Consider the following 19,863-nt stretch of genomic DNA (forward strand, 5'->3'; position numbering starts at 1 on the left):
AGCCCGATATCCACAGCCATGGCTGTTTGCCTGCATGGAGCATGCTCTTCCCTAAACCCTGCCTGCAATACCAAGGAGCAGGTTAAACTCCAAGTTTGGTGTCTTTCCTTAATGCATCTCAGAACTGCCCCTCGATGGCAATCTGCAGAGGAGGTGCCAAAACAAGTCTCAGAGCCGATGTCCTGCAACAGCCCCTTTGCATTATTTGTTGTGGTGAAGCTTGAAGCAGCTTCTCTGCTGTCACAGTTTAACCCCAGATGGGTACTAAGGACCTCAGAGCCCCGTGCTGGGATGAGGGAGAGAATCTGAACAGTAAAAGTGAGAAAACTCCTGGGTTGAAATAAAGACAGCTTAATAGGTAGAGCAAAATCCATGCAGAGGAGCAAAACAAGACAAGGAACCCCTTCCCCTCTTTCCCTGTCAGGCAGGTGTTCAGTCACCCCGAGGACAGTGGGGCTCTATCACATGTAATGAGGACTTGGGAAGGCAAAAGTCATCGCTCTGCCACCCTCTTCCTTCTTCCTCTCCAGCTTTACCTGCTGAGCATGATGCCATACGGTATGGGACATCCCTTTGGTCACTGGGCTCAGCTGTCCTGGCCATGTCCCCTCCCAACTCCCTGTGCACCCCCAGCTGCTCCCTGGTAGGATGGGGTGAGGAGCAGAAAAGCCCTTGGCTCTGTGTGAGCGCTGCTCAGCAGGAACCAAAACCTCTCTGTGTTATCAGCACTGTTTTCAGCACAAATCCAAACCAGTCCCATAGTTAAGAAAATTAACTCTCTCCCAGCCAAAACCAGAGCTGGAGTGAGCACCTGATCCAAGATGAAAAGCAAAACAAGACTGAGTCTTGTCCTGGAAGCTACTTATGGGTTTGGCCACACTTCACCATGTGACATTGGTCGCATTCCTCCTCCATGACAAGTGAACTTGGGCACTGACCTGGGCAGGGCCCTAGAGGGTGGGAGGGACAGAGAGGGACACAGATCAGACACAAACCTATTAACAAAGTCCATAACGAGGTGCTGAGCCCACGCCATTGCACCCGACAAATTCATCACATGAAGATACAAAGGAATAAAACAGCTCCAGATAATTGCAGGGCATGAGAATATGTTCAGTGTCATCTTAAACTTGGTGAGATTAATTTTTCTGACAGCTTGTTTAAAAGGCAAGCAGGCTATATAATTAAAAGAAATAAAACCCTCACAGATGGCCTGTTGCGTGACCAGCAGAGATTACCTTTTGAGGTTCTTGCCTACCTGGATGTCAGCATTTCCCAGAGGATTTTATGCCTCCAACCCTTTCCTTTGGCTGTGGAGGCACAAGCAGGCTTTCAGGCACTGATTTTTTTGCAAAATGGCAGTCTTAGTTATAGATTTCTTGATTCCATTTTATTTTTAACACTGGCCTGTAAAGCACCAAGCACAGATCAGCACCACAGAAACCAGGGTAATAGAAAAGCTGGGCTGTTAATCTTCATAATGTGCCTCTCAATGGGGATTTCACTTGAATGTTATTTGCATTAAATATGATAGTGAGTGCTGGATATGTGGTTATAAATAAATTACAGGCCCTATTTAAGTCAAACACCATCCCACTGCAGACTCAAGCACGAGAGCTGTTAGCAGTGGACTGCACAGATTTGGTTGGCTGCCTGATGCACTGGAGGAGATACTAGTGGCAAGTCCCATCTTGGTGCCCTGAGGAACTCATTTTGGGGGAAATAGCAGAGAACAGCATGGCACCATGGAGGTGAAACACCCCTCTGTCCCAGGGCATTAGACCACAAGCATTTGAAGGGAGGTACATGATCAATATGATGTCACACCCTATTTCCATGCCCTCCTGGCTGCCTGGTGCTGCCCAGTGCACTGATCCATCGCTGAACCCCTGAGCAGCTTTCAGAGCTTGCTAGTTTATTCCAGCCTGCTACAAAACAAAACCACAACCCCTCTTGCCCTTTGCTTTCCTCTCCCCCTCCTCATTCATACACTGCTTATGGATTTTCTTCACGATAGCTGCGTGTGCACGAGGCTGTGCCTGTACCTCTTCTTGTACTGCTGGCGACGGGAGCAAAGAAAATTCAATTACACTTCTCCAGGGAGGAAAGAAAAACCATCTCCCAAAGGGGCAGGGAACTTATTGGTTACTTTATTGCTGCTTTTTTTTCTCAGTACCTTTCTCTGCCACAGCTCCTCTCTGCCTCTCAGAGCCTCAGGTGTTACAGGACTTGTTTCCTGGCACAGCTTGGTCCCCAGGCTGGACCAGGACTGCCAGGCTGGCCATGTGCCCTGCTCTGCTGGGCTGCTGCACTGTGATATGCTTTCTGACCAAATCCCTGCATAGCTTTTTGCCCTTTTGAGGGATTTTCCATCACTCAGCCCTCCTGCTCTTGCTGGGCAGTACCTGTGAGCTAAGTGATGGGAAAGAGACCAAGCATGGGGTTGAATCTGTCCCTTGGTTTAGTGATATGAAGAGTTTGGGGCATACACACCAGCCCATCACTGCATCCTCGGGGCAAATATTATTCATCTGAATATTACCCTCCTACACTGCTTTACTACACTTCACACACTTGGAGTTAAGGAACAAGTAAGTATGACAGTGTCATAAACCCAGGGCTGGCAGTGATAAAAACACAAAACATGAGCTTTTGGGAGGGAAACTCAGTCCTTTGTGTTTCTCTTTTGAATGAAACAAGTATACTAAAATGTATAAATTGCCCCTGTGAGGATAAAATGTAAGGTCTTTGCAGGAGGGAATCAATAGTGATGTGAGCAACGAGCTAAACTTCCCCCAGTGGCTGCGTGAGTTGCATTTTTATAAGATGGTTTTGAAAAAATCATAAAGTAGGAGGGAAAAGCAGGTTAATTTGGTATTGAACATGCTCAAATAGATAGGGATTTCAGGTTCTCCAGGGGAACCTGAAACAAAGGTCCTCAGGCAGCTTCCAGCATCCCAGGAGTCTCTTGATAGGTATGCCACGTGCCAAGGGAGTGTTTGCTGATCTCCTTCGCTTCCTCCGGAGACGGAACAAATCTCTTGAAGCAAGGTAAACCCTTTGCTTCACGAGTTCAAGTTGGCTGTAGCAGCAGTGGACCAAAATTTATTCTTTGTTATCTAGAGGGAATAATAATTGGCAGGAAAGTACCAGAAGGTATTTTTAAAGAGAAGGGGAAATGCTGAAATCAGGCTATATACCCTGTCCTGTCTAGGCTGCCTGTTCCTCTTTATATATAGAGATTTGCTTGGCAAAGAGGCGCCTGGAAAGTTTTATAAAGGGAAATTTACTGCAGAAGGTTCAGCATCTGGGGAGGTGTACATCCACAGGCTGGGTGTAAATCATGGAAGGAGCTGGTGAGCAGGAAGGCTGCCCAGGAGGATGATGAGGGGCTGCTCCACCGGAGCCAGCAATGCAGCCACAACCAGTGCCACCAAACCCAGGGCACATCCTCAGGCTTTGCTGGCACTCCAACGCCCCTGTGATTTACTGATGCTGAATATGCTTTTTTGCTCTGTGTGTGGCTTTATAGTTTAAGGTACTCCCAGCTTTTTCACAAGCACTTTGTGTAAGAGATGCTTCCTCTCTGCTTTCAGATACCAACGTTTAATTTTTCTCCTTTATTTCCCATTTCTGCTAGGAAAATCTCATCTCTCTGATTTCTGTCTTCAACTGACAATTATTTCTAGTCCCTGAGAACTTAAAAGCTTAAAATAAACCTCAATGAACTTTCTCTTTAGAAAAAAAAGTTCAGTTAAAAAGACTTTGTTCTTTCTATTTTTTTCTTGGGAGGAAAAAAGCCCCCATGAAGCCTGGCAATACACTCTCTGCACTGAGAATTACCAAATTAAAGCTACAGGAGATGAGAAACAAATCTCACACACTTGAATCACCTCTGAGTGACCAGCTCCTCCAGGTGCATCTTCTCAGAAGGCCAAGGACAAGAGCAGCCCTTTCCTGGTGAGATACAGCCCTGTCCCACAGCATCCTCTGTCCTGGCAGGAGCAGGGATGGTGACAAGTTCCTGGTACACCAGGAAGGGAGGACGAGGATGAACTTCCACACACAGATGCACCAGGTAGGCACCTGGGTATAAAGATATGAAACTGTCCTACTGCTATTTCCCTCCCATCCACAGAAAACTTAATGACTGTTACTTTCAATGCAGGAGAATATTGGGAATGAACCAGCAGCTCAGAAATTCCTGCTACTCAGGCTGGGTTAGCACTCTACCACCACCACCACCATTTCTGAACCCTAAGCACTTGTTTCCTGAATAACTCATCAGCTCAATTGATTTATCATCAGCTTTTTTTTTCTCATTCTTAATCCCACACCTGATGCTTTGAAATTGGACAGAAGAAATGGCATCCACGGGAGGCAAAACGTGGGGGCTGCTGTTATCAGAGCCTGATGAGTGAGCTGACTCTCCCCCTGAGAGTTTCATTTACAGGAAAAACCCCCAAACCTTTCCAAGAAATCACACCCTCACACAAAACTACAGATGGGAGCTGCTCAGCCCAGCCTGGGCAGGGGATGGTATGGGTGCTCGGTGCCCACAGCCAGGCAGGGGAGCCATATGTGGCCCCATGCCTATGCCTTGCTCAGGTCCCTTTCCATAGCAGGCCTCATGCAAGTGCAGCTGTTCTGTCCCACATCCTCTAAGGCACGTCCTGCCACCCAGTAGGCTGCAGCCATGCAGGATTCACTCTTAATTCACTGCCAAAGAACAGCCCCTGCACGTGGTGCCATCTGCACCTCAAGAAGTGAGCTGGAAGTGATGCCCAGCCGTGCTCAAGGAACTCCACACTCCCTTCACCATTGGGAGGGGAGCTGCTGGACCACCAGCTATCCTGATGACAGACCATTGTTAATTATGATCTTGGCTTGCATTTCAGAGAGGTCTGGGACTAGCAAGGACACCGTTTCATAAGGGAAATTTAAATATATCAACTCAAATTCCATAATAAAGGCAGCAAAATCTATCACTCAGAGAGGCAGCTCTTCCTGAAACCAGGAGAGCAGCTTGGCCAGGTCCTCTGCTCAGGCGTGTCCTCACAGAGGGTGGTGGGGACCAGCAGCTGAGACAGGACTGGTCTCAGATGGTCCCACCAGACAAGCAGCTGCAAGGTGCTTGTGGGAACAGCAGCAGGGGAAAGGCTGGGAAAGCTCAGAATTGATAACTCACTTTTCTCTACCATGCCAGACCAAATGTCCTGACACCTGTGATGTGGGGTATGGAGACACGGTGAGGATGGGCATTGGGAGCACTCCTGGCTTCACATGGCACTGATGGCTTATACCAGAGACCAACCAGACAGATTGGGAATGCAATAACCCAGCTTCATCTTCTTGATACAAAGAAAAGGAGGGATGTCAGCACTGGAACTGCTGGTTTTGGCATCTAACGTTATCTGCTTTAGGGGTAGATGGCCACAATGCTCAGACTTTCCCTCCTCGTCAGAGCTGGACCCCACCTCACCCCCCAGCCTCCCCAGATACCCTTGCCCCTCAGCAAAGGGTGATTTCAGAGTAGGGAAAACACGATGGTGACACCGTCAAAGCCCAGAGCCCGCTCTGTCCCCTACCCTGGCACCCACGTGTCCTGCGATGGGATGCTGTCCATCAGGCGCGCCTCGGGCAGGACACAGAAGTGTTTCTAAACGTCAGGAAGCAAAAGTGCCATCTGTGAGTCTCAAGCAGATGCTGCACACAGACGATAGTAAAAGCCTTTAAGGGAAAGGAGGGGGGAAGTAGGGAGAAGACAATTAAATAGCTGTTTTAAATGATCTGGAAGAAGATTAAAGGCAGCTGCAGGTTTTTTGTTTTATGTGGTTTTTTTTTTTCCCTCTGGAAAGAGGAACCACTAGATTACCTTCATCTCTTCTGCTTTTACAAACTGCTGCTAAAAGGAAAACTGAAGAGCTGAATTGATCAGCCCCATTTCCTCATTCTGTTATTATCCTTCCATCTGATATCTCAGGAAGGGGGAGGGAAACAGAAATCAAGTGAATTAAAATCAATTGAAGGGAAAGGAAAAAAAAAAGCAGAAGAAATTATGTAAGAACTAGGAAAACACAGCGGGCCAAGTGGTTATGTAAAGCAATGAACACAAGAGCTTATTTAATTTAGATCTAGCTGCAAGACGGGCCATAGTGTAAACAGGCTGGGATTAGGCGGGCTGGGATTAGGCAGGCTGGGCTGTCGTCATGCGTATGCTGAATTAAAGCCCTGGATTCCCTGTGTAGTCTGTGGAAAAAAAGGCAGCTTCTCAGGGATGCTCACACCATCACAGATGGGCATCCCCACTGGGGCCAGGGGGGTCTCTCTCCATCACTCTGGGGACACATCCAGACACATTTAAACACTAACATCTTAATTTTCTCATCTAGTTGAGGGGCTGGCAGCATGGTGACCTGATGGGATACAGTCCTGCTGCAAAGGTGTGGATTCGTTGTGCCACCACAGGGGTTAGTGGTACCCAGGCATGGGCTCCTCTGGTGGGCAGAGAGCCTGTCTGTGTAGCCAAACAGTTTTATCAGCCAGGCCCGATGGGTGGGATTATCACTGTGTGGAGCTGCAGTGAGTGACAGTGCTGTTATTAAAAGCCATAGTAGGAATTTGGCTGTGACCTAAGGAAAAGAAACCAACTTCAATCCCTCCAGTCAACAACAGTATAAACGCAGGATTCCTGAACTGAAGCCACTAGCTAATCTTGGGTATGATTTGCCAGCAAACCTGGAGGGAATTCAGCCATTTGGCTTTATGTGTTGCTATTTTCATGTCCTGTGGAGAGATACCTGTCATGTTTATTGACATGGCACCACGGATCAGCCAGCAGGCAGAACCCTGCCATCCACATGCCAACTGCATGTCATAGAATCATAGAATGGTCTGGGTTGGAAGGGACCCCAAGGATCACAGAGCTCCAACCCCCTGCCACAGGCAGGGCCACCAACCTCCAGGCCTGGAGCTACACAAGGTTGCCCAGGGCCCCATCCAACCTGGCCTTGAACACCCTCAGGGATGGAGCACCCACCCCCTCTCTGGGCAGCCTGTTCCAGCCCCTCACCACTCTGTGTCATGGGCAGAAAGCTCCTTGCACCACACCACTGCAGCGGAGGAAAGACTAGGGAGCGCTTGCAACATGGTGCATGGAATTAGTAACAGCGTGGGCCTCTCAGACAAATGGGAATTGAATAGATGTCCTTGGAAGAGTGTGTAGGGAGCACGGTAATGGATGCTGAGCAGCCAGGCTACACCTTGCATCTCCCAGCCCCAATGCCTGGTGCTTCCTCCCCGTCCCCTTCAGACCTGTGGCTCTTTGGCACATTCTTCCAACGGCCTTGCAAGAAGAAATGTAAGGAAGAAATAAAGCAGAAGACCTCCTTGGGCAAGCGGTTGCAGTGTTATTTACTCTACAAATCATCTGAACTATGAGCAGACTTCATAAAACATAATAAACCAGGGATCTGGAGGGATAGGCAAGCTGCTGCCACACAAGGGTGGGCTGATGCAGAGCAGAACTGCAGCAAAACAGCTGTCCACACAAACCTGCGAGGAGGTCCAGAGGACTTCCCAAGAAGTCGCCCTACCAAATGAGCAACTGGGAGCTGATGGAGCTGTGGTGGTTTAGGGAGGCACAGGGCCTGCTGCTGTGTGTTTTCATAAGTGGGTTCACGCCAGCTGTCCATGCAAATAAACCATTAGTGTGCGTCAGGCCCTAGCTACCCAGGCACTTGCATCACTTAGGGGACATTTCTGCAGCAGAGCCATCCAAGTGCAGCAGGAAAACAAGTTCCTCACTCTCTCATGATTTACAGGGTGCCAGAGAGCTGCCCACCCCCAGGCTCCCCTTGAATGTGTGCTCAATCCAGACTCAGTTAAAATCCTGGGATTGCAGGTCAAGGAGATGCCTGAGTCTGTGTGATGGGACTGAGGATTGCAGGTATTTCTTTCAACTTCCCCTGTTCCTTAAGGTTCACTAAAGGCCTCTCCAGAAAAAAAAAAAAGGTATGATGGCAAGAAAATGGGAATCAACAAAGGAAAATCCATTTGCACAGCCACCCACGCATTAAAACCCAGAGCTGTTTGGAAAAAGCCTATGATGGGAACTATTGGCATGCAGGGCTGCATGTAGTGGGATGGGAGACTCAGTTCGCTCCAGTTTTAGGGGGAACCTGGTCCTAGAGCCAACAACAAGGTTGTGAAGTAGCCAAACCCATAGGTACCAACCCGCAAATGAGCAAGGGAGACACCTGACTCTGCCTCAGAGCCCCCTTACCTGTTTCTGCCCCAAGTTTTACAAACTCCAGCCAAAGTGGCATGGAAACATGAATTTACTTGTATAGGGATGGCTTTAAGAAGTGTTTCATTTACATGGAAAAATGCCCCAAAATTGGCTGCAGTGTGTTTTAGAGAACGTCTGCCAGTAAAAGTGTTAACTAGACCCAAGTAATGTGGCTATTGTGGACTTATTCCTGCTACCAGATCCCACACCGATGCCAATACTCAAACCAGATGCCCCTGGCTGACAGAAGTAACAGGCAAACTTGGCAGTGAGGAACATCTAATAAACCAGATTCACAGCCTGATTTAAGCAGCTGCAAGGGCAGGGATAAACAAAGCTGGGAAAATAGTACTGTTCTAAAGAATTAAGTATCAGAAGCCACACAGAGGTTATGTCTCAATGGCACGAGGCGAGATGTGCAGTGCCTGGCCATACCGATTGCATGACACATGGTGACACCCCACAGAACATCTCACTGCTCTTCCTGCTTATCAGTATGTGCCAAGCTGAGCAATCTGTAATTACTACAAGAATACCAGTAATTACTTCTTACAGTTTTTGTGGAGCTTAAGTGGTGCGAGTTAAGGAATATGAGTGAGAATCAAACATGCCAAGTGCTGTTTGAACAGGGGTTTGAGGGGTTTTTTTCTTTTTATAAGGAAAACTGACTGTTCGCAGAGTCTAATTTCACTCAGAAGTGCCCATTAAAGCTTAAATACTCAAAGCAAATAGCAAGGGACTTTTGCAAAAAGAGAGAGATGTTAAATTAATAAACTTAAATGTTCATCCTGGGAAGCTTGTTCCAGTCCAGGGAGGAATGAGGTCCTGCAATGATCCGCGCAGAACCCCAGCTTATGCTGGGCTCTGAGGCTATAAACGGTTAGAGTTGCTCTGTTCTGGGACTGCCTTTCAATCCATCAACAAATCAAACCTCTTGGGTAACTAATGGCTTCCAAAGAAATAATAATAATAATAAAAAATCCCAATTTGCTTTAGACGGTTTGCCAAACAGGAAGAGGAGTGAACTATGGTGAGTGATTTATTACAAGTGATTCACCAGCTCGAGCAAGTGCATCGTTGCCCTGCTTAATTTAAAGACAGAACATGAATGGAAGAGATGAGATGCAAAGACCTGCTCTAAAGCAGCTTGAATCCACTGCGAGAGACCAGGGCTCCAGGTTGCCAACCAGCCAGACCTCTGCACGTCACTCTTCACATCACCACTGCCCTTCCTTTCACAGGTCTGCCATTCTTTGTCCTTTTTTAAAGCCTCTGCACAGCTTACGATGTGAGAATGCCTGCTCACACGCTGTGCCATGGTTCCCATTAATGCACTTCAAACCTGACTTGCAGCTGCTTTGCTTATTCACTCTGGAGCCTTCCCTGGTCCAGGGCCCTGCGTCACATTGTGTGCTGCTTCCTTGTGATCAGAGGAATGAGGCAAAGCCATTAAACGACCTTTCTACCTTAGCAAATCTACTTCTGCAACCAGATCCCCTGAGAATAAACACCATGGTAGGGTCTGGGGTATTTTTTTTCCCCCCCAACAGCTGTCTCTTTTTACTTCTAATTTAATTCACAAGTGAAATACGTGAGGAAAGCCCACAGGTAAACTTCACATACTGTGCATTCACATCTGCCTGCTTCTTACTTGGCTAACAGGATGAGGTACAGGCTGAATAACAGCAAGACTGTAAAATATGTTGAGAATTGTTTAAACTGTAATCTCCAAAAACATGTCTAGGGAATAATCCTCTGGTTTTAGCCCTATCACGGTAACAAGGAACATCAGTTTAATCCTAAAAGGAAAATAACTGGAAATAATGCATTTCAGCCACATTGTTCTCAAATCAGGTGGCTCACATCTCCTTAGAGAGTAGAGAATTTGGGTTAAGTACGCTGGGCTGCCACTGACAGAACCTACAAAGCACCTACAGGAGAAATAACAGCCCCCACCATCTCTAGATGAAAGTTAGGCATCAAATCCAAACACAGAGGGAATCTGGTGCTTCTTCACAGGGTGAATTTTCATTTTCTGGAGCAGTCCAGGGGTAAACTTGGAGAGATGTGTCTAAACATCTACAGGCTCTGGGCTTAAACCTAACTGCATGTACTCTCCCCAGCTTTTAGTGGGAGAAACTATCCCAATTTGTTTCCATTTCAGTTCCCTCTCTAACTGGGGGAACATCTCCAAGGCTTTAGCACACACGCAGTTTTAAATTCTAATTGGCTGCTGATTAAACCCACCTGAAATTCATGTCCAAAATAAAAGATTGAGAAGCCATCACGTGGGAGCCTGGCAGCAAAGGGACTACAGAGATTGGCATCTTGCTTTTCCTGCCTCTCCTTCCATGCCTTTTACATTTTTCAAGCCCAATGCTCCAGTAAACAAATGCCTCAACCCCTCAGCGCACTGGAGCGCAGCAAGTGTGGATGCTGAAATCCTTTCCACGCACGGGTGTGTTAGATTAAGCAGCGTGAGGAGACCAGCAAAGCCTGTCTGAACTCAGGAGGGGTCGGCTAGTGAAACCAGCTACGGATTTCCCCGCAACAGCAAAAATACCAGCCTCTGGCTTTGCAGGCTCGGTTCCTTCTCAGATACCTGTGACCTTGTTCCTAAAACTTTCTGAATGCGGGATCTGTCGCTACAGGGAGGGGAAGGGCTCTGGATCAGCCCAAGACACTGGGAGAGGGGTTTTATTTCCCTGGCTCTTGCTGGCCGCTTTCCAGCAGGAGGAAGGAGATGCAGAAGATGCAGAGAAAAGGTGGAGAGTCGCGGTTTTTCTGGCGATGAACTGCCACATCTGGGGAGGACCGGAGCAACCCCCGGGGTCTGCGGGAGCTCTCGGGCCGGGGCAGCGTGAGCTCCGGGCACCAGCCGCACCGGGAGAGAGCTCCGGGGAGGGGGGTTTGCACCGGCCGAGGACCGGAACAACGGCGGTGCAGGGGTTACCCCGGTGCAGGGGCTCGGCCCGGCGCTGTGGGGTGCGGGATGGAGCACAGCAAACGGAGACGAGATCAGCCCCCCCCAACAAATACCTCGCCCGTGCGCAGCACGGACCGGTCCGCCCGTCAACGATGCTCCAGACACCCCGTTCCCGAGCCGGTCCACCCCCGTCCCAGCCTTCCCCGCCCGTCTCCGCAAAGTTTAGGCGGCCGAGCCCAGGGAAGAAGGTGGCCGCCCCGCCCCGAATCCTCCAGGAGCCCCGACCGCCGGCATCCTCACCTGGATGACCGTCTTCAGCGTGGGGGCGTCCACGATGGTGGTGCAGATGAGGGAGTCGGGGTCGGGGTCCTGGTCCTTGCCGTAGATCTCTCCCATGGTGAAGATCATGGGGATGGCGAGGAGGAAGGAGGCGATCCAGATACAGCTGATGAACTTCTTGGTGCGGCTGCGGGACATGATGCTCTTGGCTTTGAAGGGGTGGCAGATGGCCATGTAGCGCTCCACGCTGAGGCTGGCGATGTTGAGCGCCGTGGCGTAGGTGCAGGCGTCCCGGAGGAAGTAGTAGCCCTTGCAGACGGCCCCCCCGAAAGCCCAGGGGTGATGGACCCAGATGAAGTTGTAGAGCTCGATGGGCATGCAGAGGAGGAAGATGAGGAGGTCGGAGAAGGCGAGGCTGGCCAGGTGGTAGTGCACGGTGCTCTGGAGGTTCTGCAGCGACTTCTTGCGCACCAGCGTGTACGCCGTGATGGAGTTACCCACGGTGCCCACCAAGAAAAGAGCCAAGTAGATGACGGTCACCATCACTTTGGAGTAGATGTCGGTATTGACGTCCAAGTCCTCCTCGTCGGGCCCTTTGTGGAGCAGGTCGGAGCGGTTGGAGGCGTTGGCGTAGCCGCTGGGGTGCAGGTGGAACTGGCTGCCCGGCACGGCCGGGACCGTGGCGTTCAGGTGCATCCCCGGGGCCGGGCCGGCCCCGCCGGGGCCGCAGCACCTCCCGGCGCCGCGCTCGGACCCGCCGCCGCGCCCCGACGTGCCGCTGCCCCCGGCGTGGAAACTTGGCTCGTTTTAATGCGGCGGGGAGGAGGCGCCTGCCGCTCCCGGCTGCCGCTTGTGCGTGTGTGAGACACACACCGCCCGGAGCAGCCTCGGCAGGGAGCAGCCCGCAGCTCCGGCTCTCTGCTCCCTGCAGCTCCCCGGCTCCCAGATGTGCCCTGGCAGGGCAGGAGCCTCCCTGCACACGCACACACAAACACACTAACACGCACACAGCCGCGCCGGGAGACGCCGCACCGCCGGTGACCGCGCTCCCCCCCGCCGGCTCTGCCTTCTCCCGGCTTCGGGGGGCGGCCCCTCGGCTCGTCTCCGCTCCCCGTCGCCGAGGTGGGTCTTGCAAGCCCAGCTGAGTCCCTTTAACTGGGGCTCAGGGAGGCAGTGAGCGTGATTCGGGCTGGGCTGCAGAGCCCCTCCCCATCGCGACCCCTCCTTCCCCATCCCTCGCAAAGTCGGGCGCGGAGGCACGGCTGTAAGCCGAGGGCTCAGAAGGGGCTGGGAGGGGGTCAGAGCACGACCGCCCACCCCCTCCCGAGGAGAGGCACCAGGGGTGCTCCATCATCCTTGGACATCCGTATGTCTCACTAGTCCCTAAATACCCACCCACCTGCTGCTAGGAGAAACGTATTGAAAGGATGGAAAAACAGCAGAAACTATCTACCTCTGCCCAGATCTTCCTGGGGCATCCTCAGCACCATGACACAGCAGTCATGCTGCTTTGCTTTGGTCCCCATCAGTGACTTTTCCCTTATCCCTATATCCTCAGATTTGGGTATGTGGGGCCCTCTCTGACTGCCCTGTTGCAGGTACAGAGGCTGTGAGGGTGCCGCAGTGATGCTGAGGGTGACACACGAATGGGCCCTCCCAAGGATGAGCAGTCTGTGATGGGGTTACCCTCTCAGGCCCCGGAGCACTGAGCCAGGCAGCTGCCCGGTGAAACTTAGTGAGCTGTTTCTCCACTCAGTTGTCTTCATGATAGACCTCTTGATAGAGGACATCTGGAAAATCCCACTCAGAGAACCACTGATTACACCGAAGACAGGTGTAATTTGTCCCATTCATTCATTAGCAGGTGTTGGGAACCTGGTTGCCAACAGCCAGAGGGCTCTGTGTGCACTGAGGTCCTGCAGACTGCCTATCCATTTGATGCAAGAATGTATCTAATCCTGCAGCCAATCAAATGGTCTCTGCATGCAAATAGTGAACTTTCCAGAGCCATCCACCAAGAGTCAATATCCCCCCAAACTTTCCTCCTCTTAAATCTGTCCGATAGGGTCACCATGGAAGACTAACCAAACTCCAATTTATTTAGTCACATTATTCATACAAATTTGGAGAGCAATGTTTTCTGGCACTCATCCCACACTAGTTTAAAGAATGACTAATAATCTCTTAACACCAATGTTCCTTTCATTTAAAAGCTTCTGCTTTGAAATATCTGTTGGCTGAGAGGAATTTGTCAGGTTTGGAGTTCCCAGCTGGTCTCACCTGTTGTTCCTGGTCCTTGGATGGGTTCTTGGGATGGATCAAGAATATTTATCCTGAGAAAGGAAAAGCAGACCATGGAGCAAGTGGTGGTTGTATTTATCTATCAGTGCCTGAAGGAGAGCAGCTGCTGGGATGCAAGCCTTCTCCTAGGGGTGCTGACATCTCTATTCCTCAGCCCCCAAGTTGGGGGAAGCTAATGGCCCAAGCACAAACCCATGCTCCGGGACTGGAGCACTTCTCCCACACAGGCAGCAAGTTAGTTCCTTTGGGACCCTTGTAATGAAGAGTTATTGTCCCTCCCTGGTTCTGTAACTTCATTTTGGCCTCGTGGAAAGCAATTGCCATCCCCACAAACGAGCTACCCATCTGCTGGTCTAATTTTACAGTGTGGATGTGCACGTTTATATCAATAGCTGTCTCTAGAAATGCTCTGGTTTGGATTCTGTTGCCTCATGTTCCTGCACACAGGCGAGCCACAAGCACGGCTGTGAACAAGGAGAGTATTGCATCTCCCTGCTCCGTCCCAGCAGCTGTTCCTGAGTGCTCCATGTGCTGCCTCCTTCGCTCTCCCTCCAGGCACTGGCACAGAGCATCAAGAGAGATAGTTAAAAACCAATCCTGATTACACACTGAAATATCAGCTACCTGGAATCAATGTGGCTGCTGATTTACCATCACCAGGCAGATGCCGTTTGTACCAGCCTAACCTCTCCTTTCATGTAAGTGCACTAGGAGGCTACCGACTGCCCAACGAATGGGCTGGGTTCTCCCATCACTAAAGGCCTCAGCAGCATATTTCTGTGAGCTAACTAATTTAATAAATTCCATTAATTCCTTGGCAAGTCTGTCTCAGCCCCATGTGAAGCATTCTCACTATCCCAGGCAGATAGCTTTGCTCTTTAGATCTGGGTAGATCTGGGTTTGAGCAGAGAGCTCATCTTTTGGGATGCAGCCTCACCATTCCCCATGCAGAAGTGAGGGTCACTTCTTGTGAAGGAGAAAGTGAAAGGAAGTTGTGTCTCTCTCCGGGTGGAAGGGGGTGACCCTCTCCCTTCTCTTTTCAGAAAGCTGGACACCTTGTGCTAGCCCAAAGCTGAGCCCCTGGCAATCTTAACCTTGGACTGGGCAGAGGTTTAACCTGCCGAAGGAAGACATCCACCCCATTCCCACTTCTCCATGTAGTAGTACATCTATCCAACACACCATCACTCTGCCCATTGCTCGAGCACAGGCTGGGGGATGTGTAAAGCCCCCTTCCTGGTGCAGGATAATGAAATGAATGACAGAAGTATCTCTTCTTGCCTTCACCCCTGCTCTCTGCAAGGTTTTAATCCATATTCCCCTTCAAGCAAAAGCAGAGCTGGAGATGCTCTTCTTGTGAGCCAAAGCCTCCAACCTAAATCCCCGCTGTTTGTTTCTGAACTAGCTGACCTTTGAGCTAAGCTGGGCTCGTTTTAATATATTTTGTATGTGTGTGTCTGTGGCTTAAAGAGGAAAAGAATCATGGAAACCAAGAGAAGTCTGATCTCAAATGTTACAGCAAGGAATTTACTTAAAATCTTGCAGGAAAATGTCACCCAAAGACCTCATCTATTAAAACTGTCTGGACTTTGAGCGGAGGGTCCCACAGTGACCAAGACTTGAGGCCTGCAGGTTGCCTCACTCCCTTTTATGTTGACCCAGGTGTTTTTCATCTTTGCTTTTCCCAGTTGGGATTCGGAACCTTTAGGAATTTTTCATGTTAATCCTATTCCTGTCTGATTTCTCTGGGTGGGCTTTTTCTGGAGGGCACGGGAAGCAGCAGTGAGAAAGCCCTGCAAGAGGCAGCCTTACCTTTCTCCCATTGAGTTCTGAGCAATCCAGTCCCAAATACCTTTTAGAGCAGGTTCCTGTGTCAGGTACCACTGGGCTGATTCAAGCCTGTAAAATCAGTTCCCAGTGGACTCACTACAGACAGGATCTCCCAAAAAGTCAGGAGTGCCTAAGGTGTGTTAGGAAGGTAAAATTCTGAGGTGTACAGGGCTGGGACTGGATGTTGTGCTTGGAAAACAAGGAAGTGAGGGAGAAAGGGGTGATAGAAAAAGGAACATATGTCAGTCTTGTTGATGACAATATTGACTGTATCCTTACGTACAGACCTGGAAGGGCATCCCTTCCTACACTCAGTATGGCTAGTTTGGATAAGCAACCAAAGATTCCCAATGGTTGTGTGTTATTTACTGCCTTTGGCTGAACTGATTTCAGGAGAGTATTTTAAATTAAAACACTTGACACATGGGATATTTACTGTCTTGGGTTTTCAGATTTTCATAGCAGAGGAACCTGCTGAGATGCCACAGCGTGAACACATTAGTGAGTGGGTTGGGAAAGCAGGCAGACCATACCCACAGCAAAGCACTGATCACAGCCACATCTGTGTCCATGGGCAGGTTTAAAAACAAAAGAAAACCAACACAAAACTCAGAACACCCAGGGATGCACATGATGATATTGGTAAGAGAATCAGCTTCAAGAAAGATTAATCTCTGGGAAGGGACAGCTGGGAAATGAGGTGTCCAGACAGGTCCTACCTTCTGTGTGCTGCCTGGTCAGATTCAGCCCTGTCCTTTGGCAAAACTCATTTAAAGTCAACAGATGTACTGGCTGACAGACCATGTAATGTTTCTCTCAGGCAGAGACCGTTATGTGAACTGTGCACACACAGGAGGTATCAGCTGCTGTAGTTTGGAGATAAAGAAGGTTTTGGGTCCCCTGAGTTGTTACTGCAACAAGATCCCTCGTGGCAATAAAGGCACTTTTATCTTCATATATGCAATATGAGTGTTGGAGACAGGCGTTCATGCTCACACTGCACGCAGGGCTTCCCTTCGGAACTCCTCTTCTAGGGCAGGGACAAAGACAAGGAGAAGGAGCAGAGGAGTCTGAAGGGAGGGTTTGCACTTGCTGCAGCTGGGAGCCTTCGCCACAGCCCCAAGCAGGGTGCCGGCACCCTCGGTGCACAGCCAGGCAGGCAGTTACTCATCTCAGAAGGGTTTCACCTGCTTTCTCAGCCCTGGCTCTCCGGAGCCGCGCTGGCTCTGCCAAAGGCGCTTCCAACAGCTCCGCTCAGCGGTGCCGGCTCGGAGCACAGCCCTCGCTGCCAGGCAATGCTCCAGCTCCCGGCTCAGCACCATCCCTCCTCCCTGTACACCACACCATCAGCCTTCAGGAAAATTCAAGAGGCACACATTAACCTCATTTTCTACCCCTCCCACCCCCCCCAAATAATTTCTGTTGTTGCTCAAAATCTCAGGGGGCCTGGAAATCTTGAAATGCAAATGGGAAAACAACAGGGTAAAAACCCCTGGCAAACAGGCTTCTCCCAGCTTTTCCCAGTGACTTTCCCATATATTTGACATGTTCCCAAATCCTTATTTAAATGCCCTGGGTTCCAGGAAGCACATGAAGCAGCGGGTGTGCTTCCTGCTCCATCCTAGTGTGAGTCTTTTGTTAAATGCTGGAAATAACCATGGGCTCTGGCAGATCTTTCTCCTTGGCTGCCTGTCACTGAACAGCATGACGTTTGTTCAGATGCACCTCTCTGCCTCAGACCCTGACACTGGGAAAGGCCCTTTCCCTACACTGGGGAGACTAGAGGTGCAGGAGGCAGCAGGGTCAGACCCAGACAGGTTCCCAGTGGAAATTTTCCTGGGACACCCTACACTGCTTTCGAGTTACCCTGTGCCACTTCAGCAAGCTTGAAAACTTGGCACTTCATATCTTCCAAAGCACACTGTGACCTGCTGTTAATACATATTATTTGTACTCTGCAATCTGGCTCGTTCCTGCTATTCTTCCCTTTAAGAGCCCACATCCTCCCATTTTGCACACCACCAGCACCCTGGATTTGCCTGAGCCCACGCTGGCATCCCTCTCACTGTGCAAGGAGAGGGTGCTAATACTGGTCTGCAGCCTCTGTGAGTGATGAGGAGGCTCCTCCAGATCATTACCAGAGGCTGCAAACACTCCTGAACTCCAACCTCCCTGTCCTTACAGGCAATGGCATCGTGCAGCTGCCTGGGCACAGCCTGACCTCAGCACAGAAATCTCCCATTTCTGTCCTGCTGCTCCCTCTGGATCGTTGCTGCAGGACTGGCTGCTCCCATGGCAAATGTGAGCCTGAAAGGAAGGGGTTATTTGCACCCCTGTGGGCCAGGAAACTGCGGGGAACCCTTCCCCAGGGTTTGCCTGGGGACATTTCTTTCCTTAGGCACTCACACAGTTGTCTCACCAGCTCACCCCCTGAGTGCTGTTCCAGCCAAACATCCCCAAAACGCAATCTCACACCTCAAGCTTTATTGATTTACTTCTTCCTCTTGGCCAGACTTCCCAGGATGATTTCTCAATTAGAGCATCTTGGCCCAGAGATGACCAAAGCAGTTTTAACCCTGCTAGAGCAGGCAGAGAGTCTCTGGAGAGGGATTTTCTTTTCCTTCTATTGTTATGGCTCAGTGATTGTTGCAGCCACCCCAAAGGAAAGGGCTCCCATGCTGGGGAAAGGGCTGCCACGCTAGGGAAAGGGCTCCCACACTTAGGCAACAGCCCCTGCCATGGGCTGCAGCTCAGAGCAGCCCTGGGTCTACTCAAAATTAACCTGCAAGAAAACAGCCAGAGGATGAAAAAGGACCCCCAAAAAATCTACAAAAAAACAATCTGCAGGAAAAAAAATGAGGCAGGGAGGCTAATTTACATCAGCCTGCATTCTGGAGGGAGCTCATTCAGTGCCTTTCAGCATGATACCAGGGCTTGATTGTAAAACTGATCAGAGCTGTTTGGGGAACTGCTGGTACTGAAGACATTTGGGAAGAAAAAACAACCCAAAACAGCTTTTCTCAAATAAATCTTTGGTTGATTTAGTGGAAAGATGTTTATTGAGAAGGGGAACTCTCTGGACAATAGCTATCTTTCTAAACTTACTCATAAATTGCAAACAAACTGTTCTGACTCCAAGGACAAATTTTTCCAGCCATTTCATTGTTAAAAAAGAAGTGATGTTTTGCCTCTTAACAGAAAAGAATGTCTGCTCTTACGACACGTGCTCCCTTTTCCTTCTAGAGGGTTCTCCATGCTCCTTTTTCCTTCTAGAGGGTTCTCCCCTCTGCTTGCTCTCCCATTTAACCTATACATATCTTTTCTAAACCTAATGCCAAAGCAAAGGGGTGATTCTATGGTATCTTTGCTAGAACTGCTCATGTGCTACTCGGGGCACACTGCTGCAGCTGTTGGATGGGGAAAGGCTTCTCTTGTGGAAGACTGTAGCAGAGGGTGCAAAGAAAACAGGCTTTTGCTCAGGTTCTTCTAGAACAGCTTCTAAAGAAGACAATTCACCTCTTGTCTTGAAATAAAGAGTCCTTCACTGGTGCAAAATAACAGCTTGTTTCTAGCTCAGACTTTGCAGCGTTTGAAGAGTCTTCATGAGGAGCCTTATCCAACCCCTTGTCTGGTCACACAGTCTAATACCACCGAAAAGCCACAGGGGTGGATTGGGCTTAACGTGGCACACAGGCTCTGTTGGAGAGGAGGGGAAGGGAACGTGTTTCATCCCAAAATGCAGTCTGTTAACACTAATTAATTGCTGTGTTTACATGTCTCCAAACACACAGAAATCTGGAGATCTCATAAGTGCTGGGAGAGCTTTTAAAGGGGAGCAGAGCAGTATAACTGAGGAAATCTTGGGTGGGTGTTGCAGTGTGACACCAACAGAAGTATATACAAGGCATGTTCCCAGCTCAGGTATCTATGCAGGAACACAGGCTGCAATTTTTCTCTTCTGCTGGCAAAGCCCATGCATGGATGTTGAACCCAAAAGCCGTTCTCTTTTAGCACAGTACACGACTTCACAGCACAATAGAAAAAGCTGCTCAGCCAGCCTGGAGTCCAGGGTTGAGTGCTGGAGGGAGGAGTTGAGAAGATTATTTGGGTAGAAGGGTGCATTCATACAAGAAATTACCAAACAGCAGCCAAACCACACTGATGACAGGGATGGGAAATAGCTTAGAGAAATTAGATGGAGTCCTTCTTGCTCAGTAATGATCATTTCATCAAAGAA

General features: G+C 49.7%; 1 protein-coding gene across 1 annotated transcript in view; it reads right to left on the reverse strand.

The window, feature by feature from the left end:
- Positions 1–12,191, reverse strand: part of NTSR1 (neurotensin receptor 1) — a gene marked incomplete at both ends in the record, with an annotated part of 55,459 nt that extends 43,268 nt beyond the window's left edge. The window contains one exon of the mRNA XM_084271437.1: positions 11,517–12,191. Coding sequence (XP_084127563.1) covers positions 11,517–12,191 — 675 coding nt within the window. The remainder of the gene's footprint in view (positions 1–11,516) is intronic.
- Positions 12,192–19,863: the final 7,672 nt, after the last annotated feature.

Source organism: Gallinula chloropus, assembly GCF_964237585.1.
Source record: "Gallinula chloropus genome assembly, chromosome: 16".
NCBI classification, from domain to species: Eukaryota; Metazoa; Chordata; class Aves; order Gruiformes; family Rallidae; genus Gallinula; species Gallinula chloropus.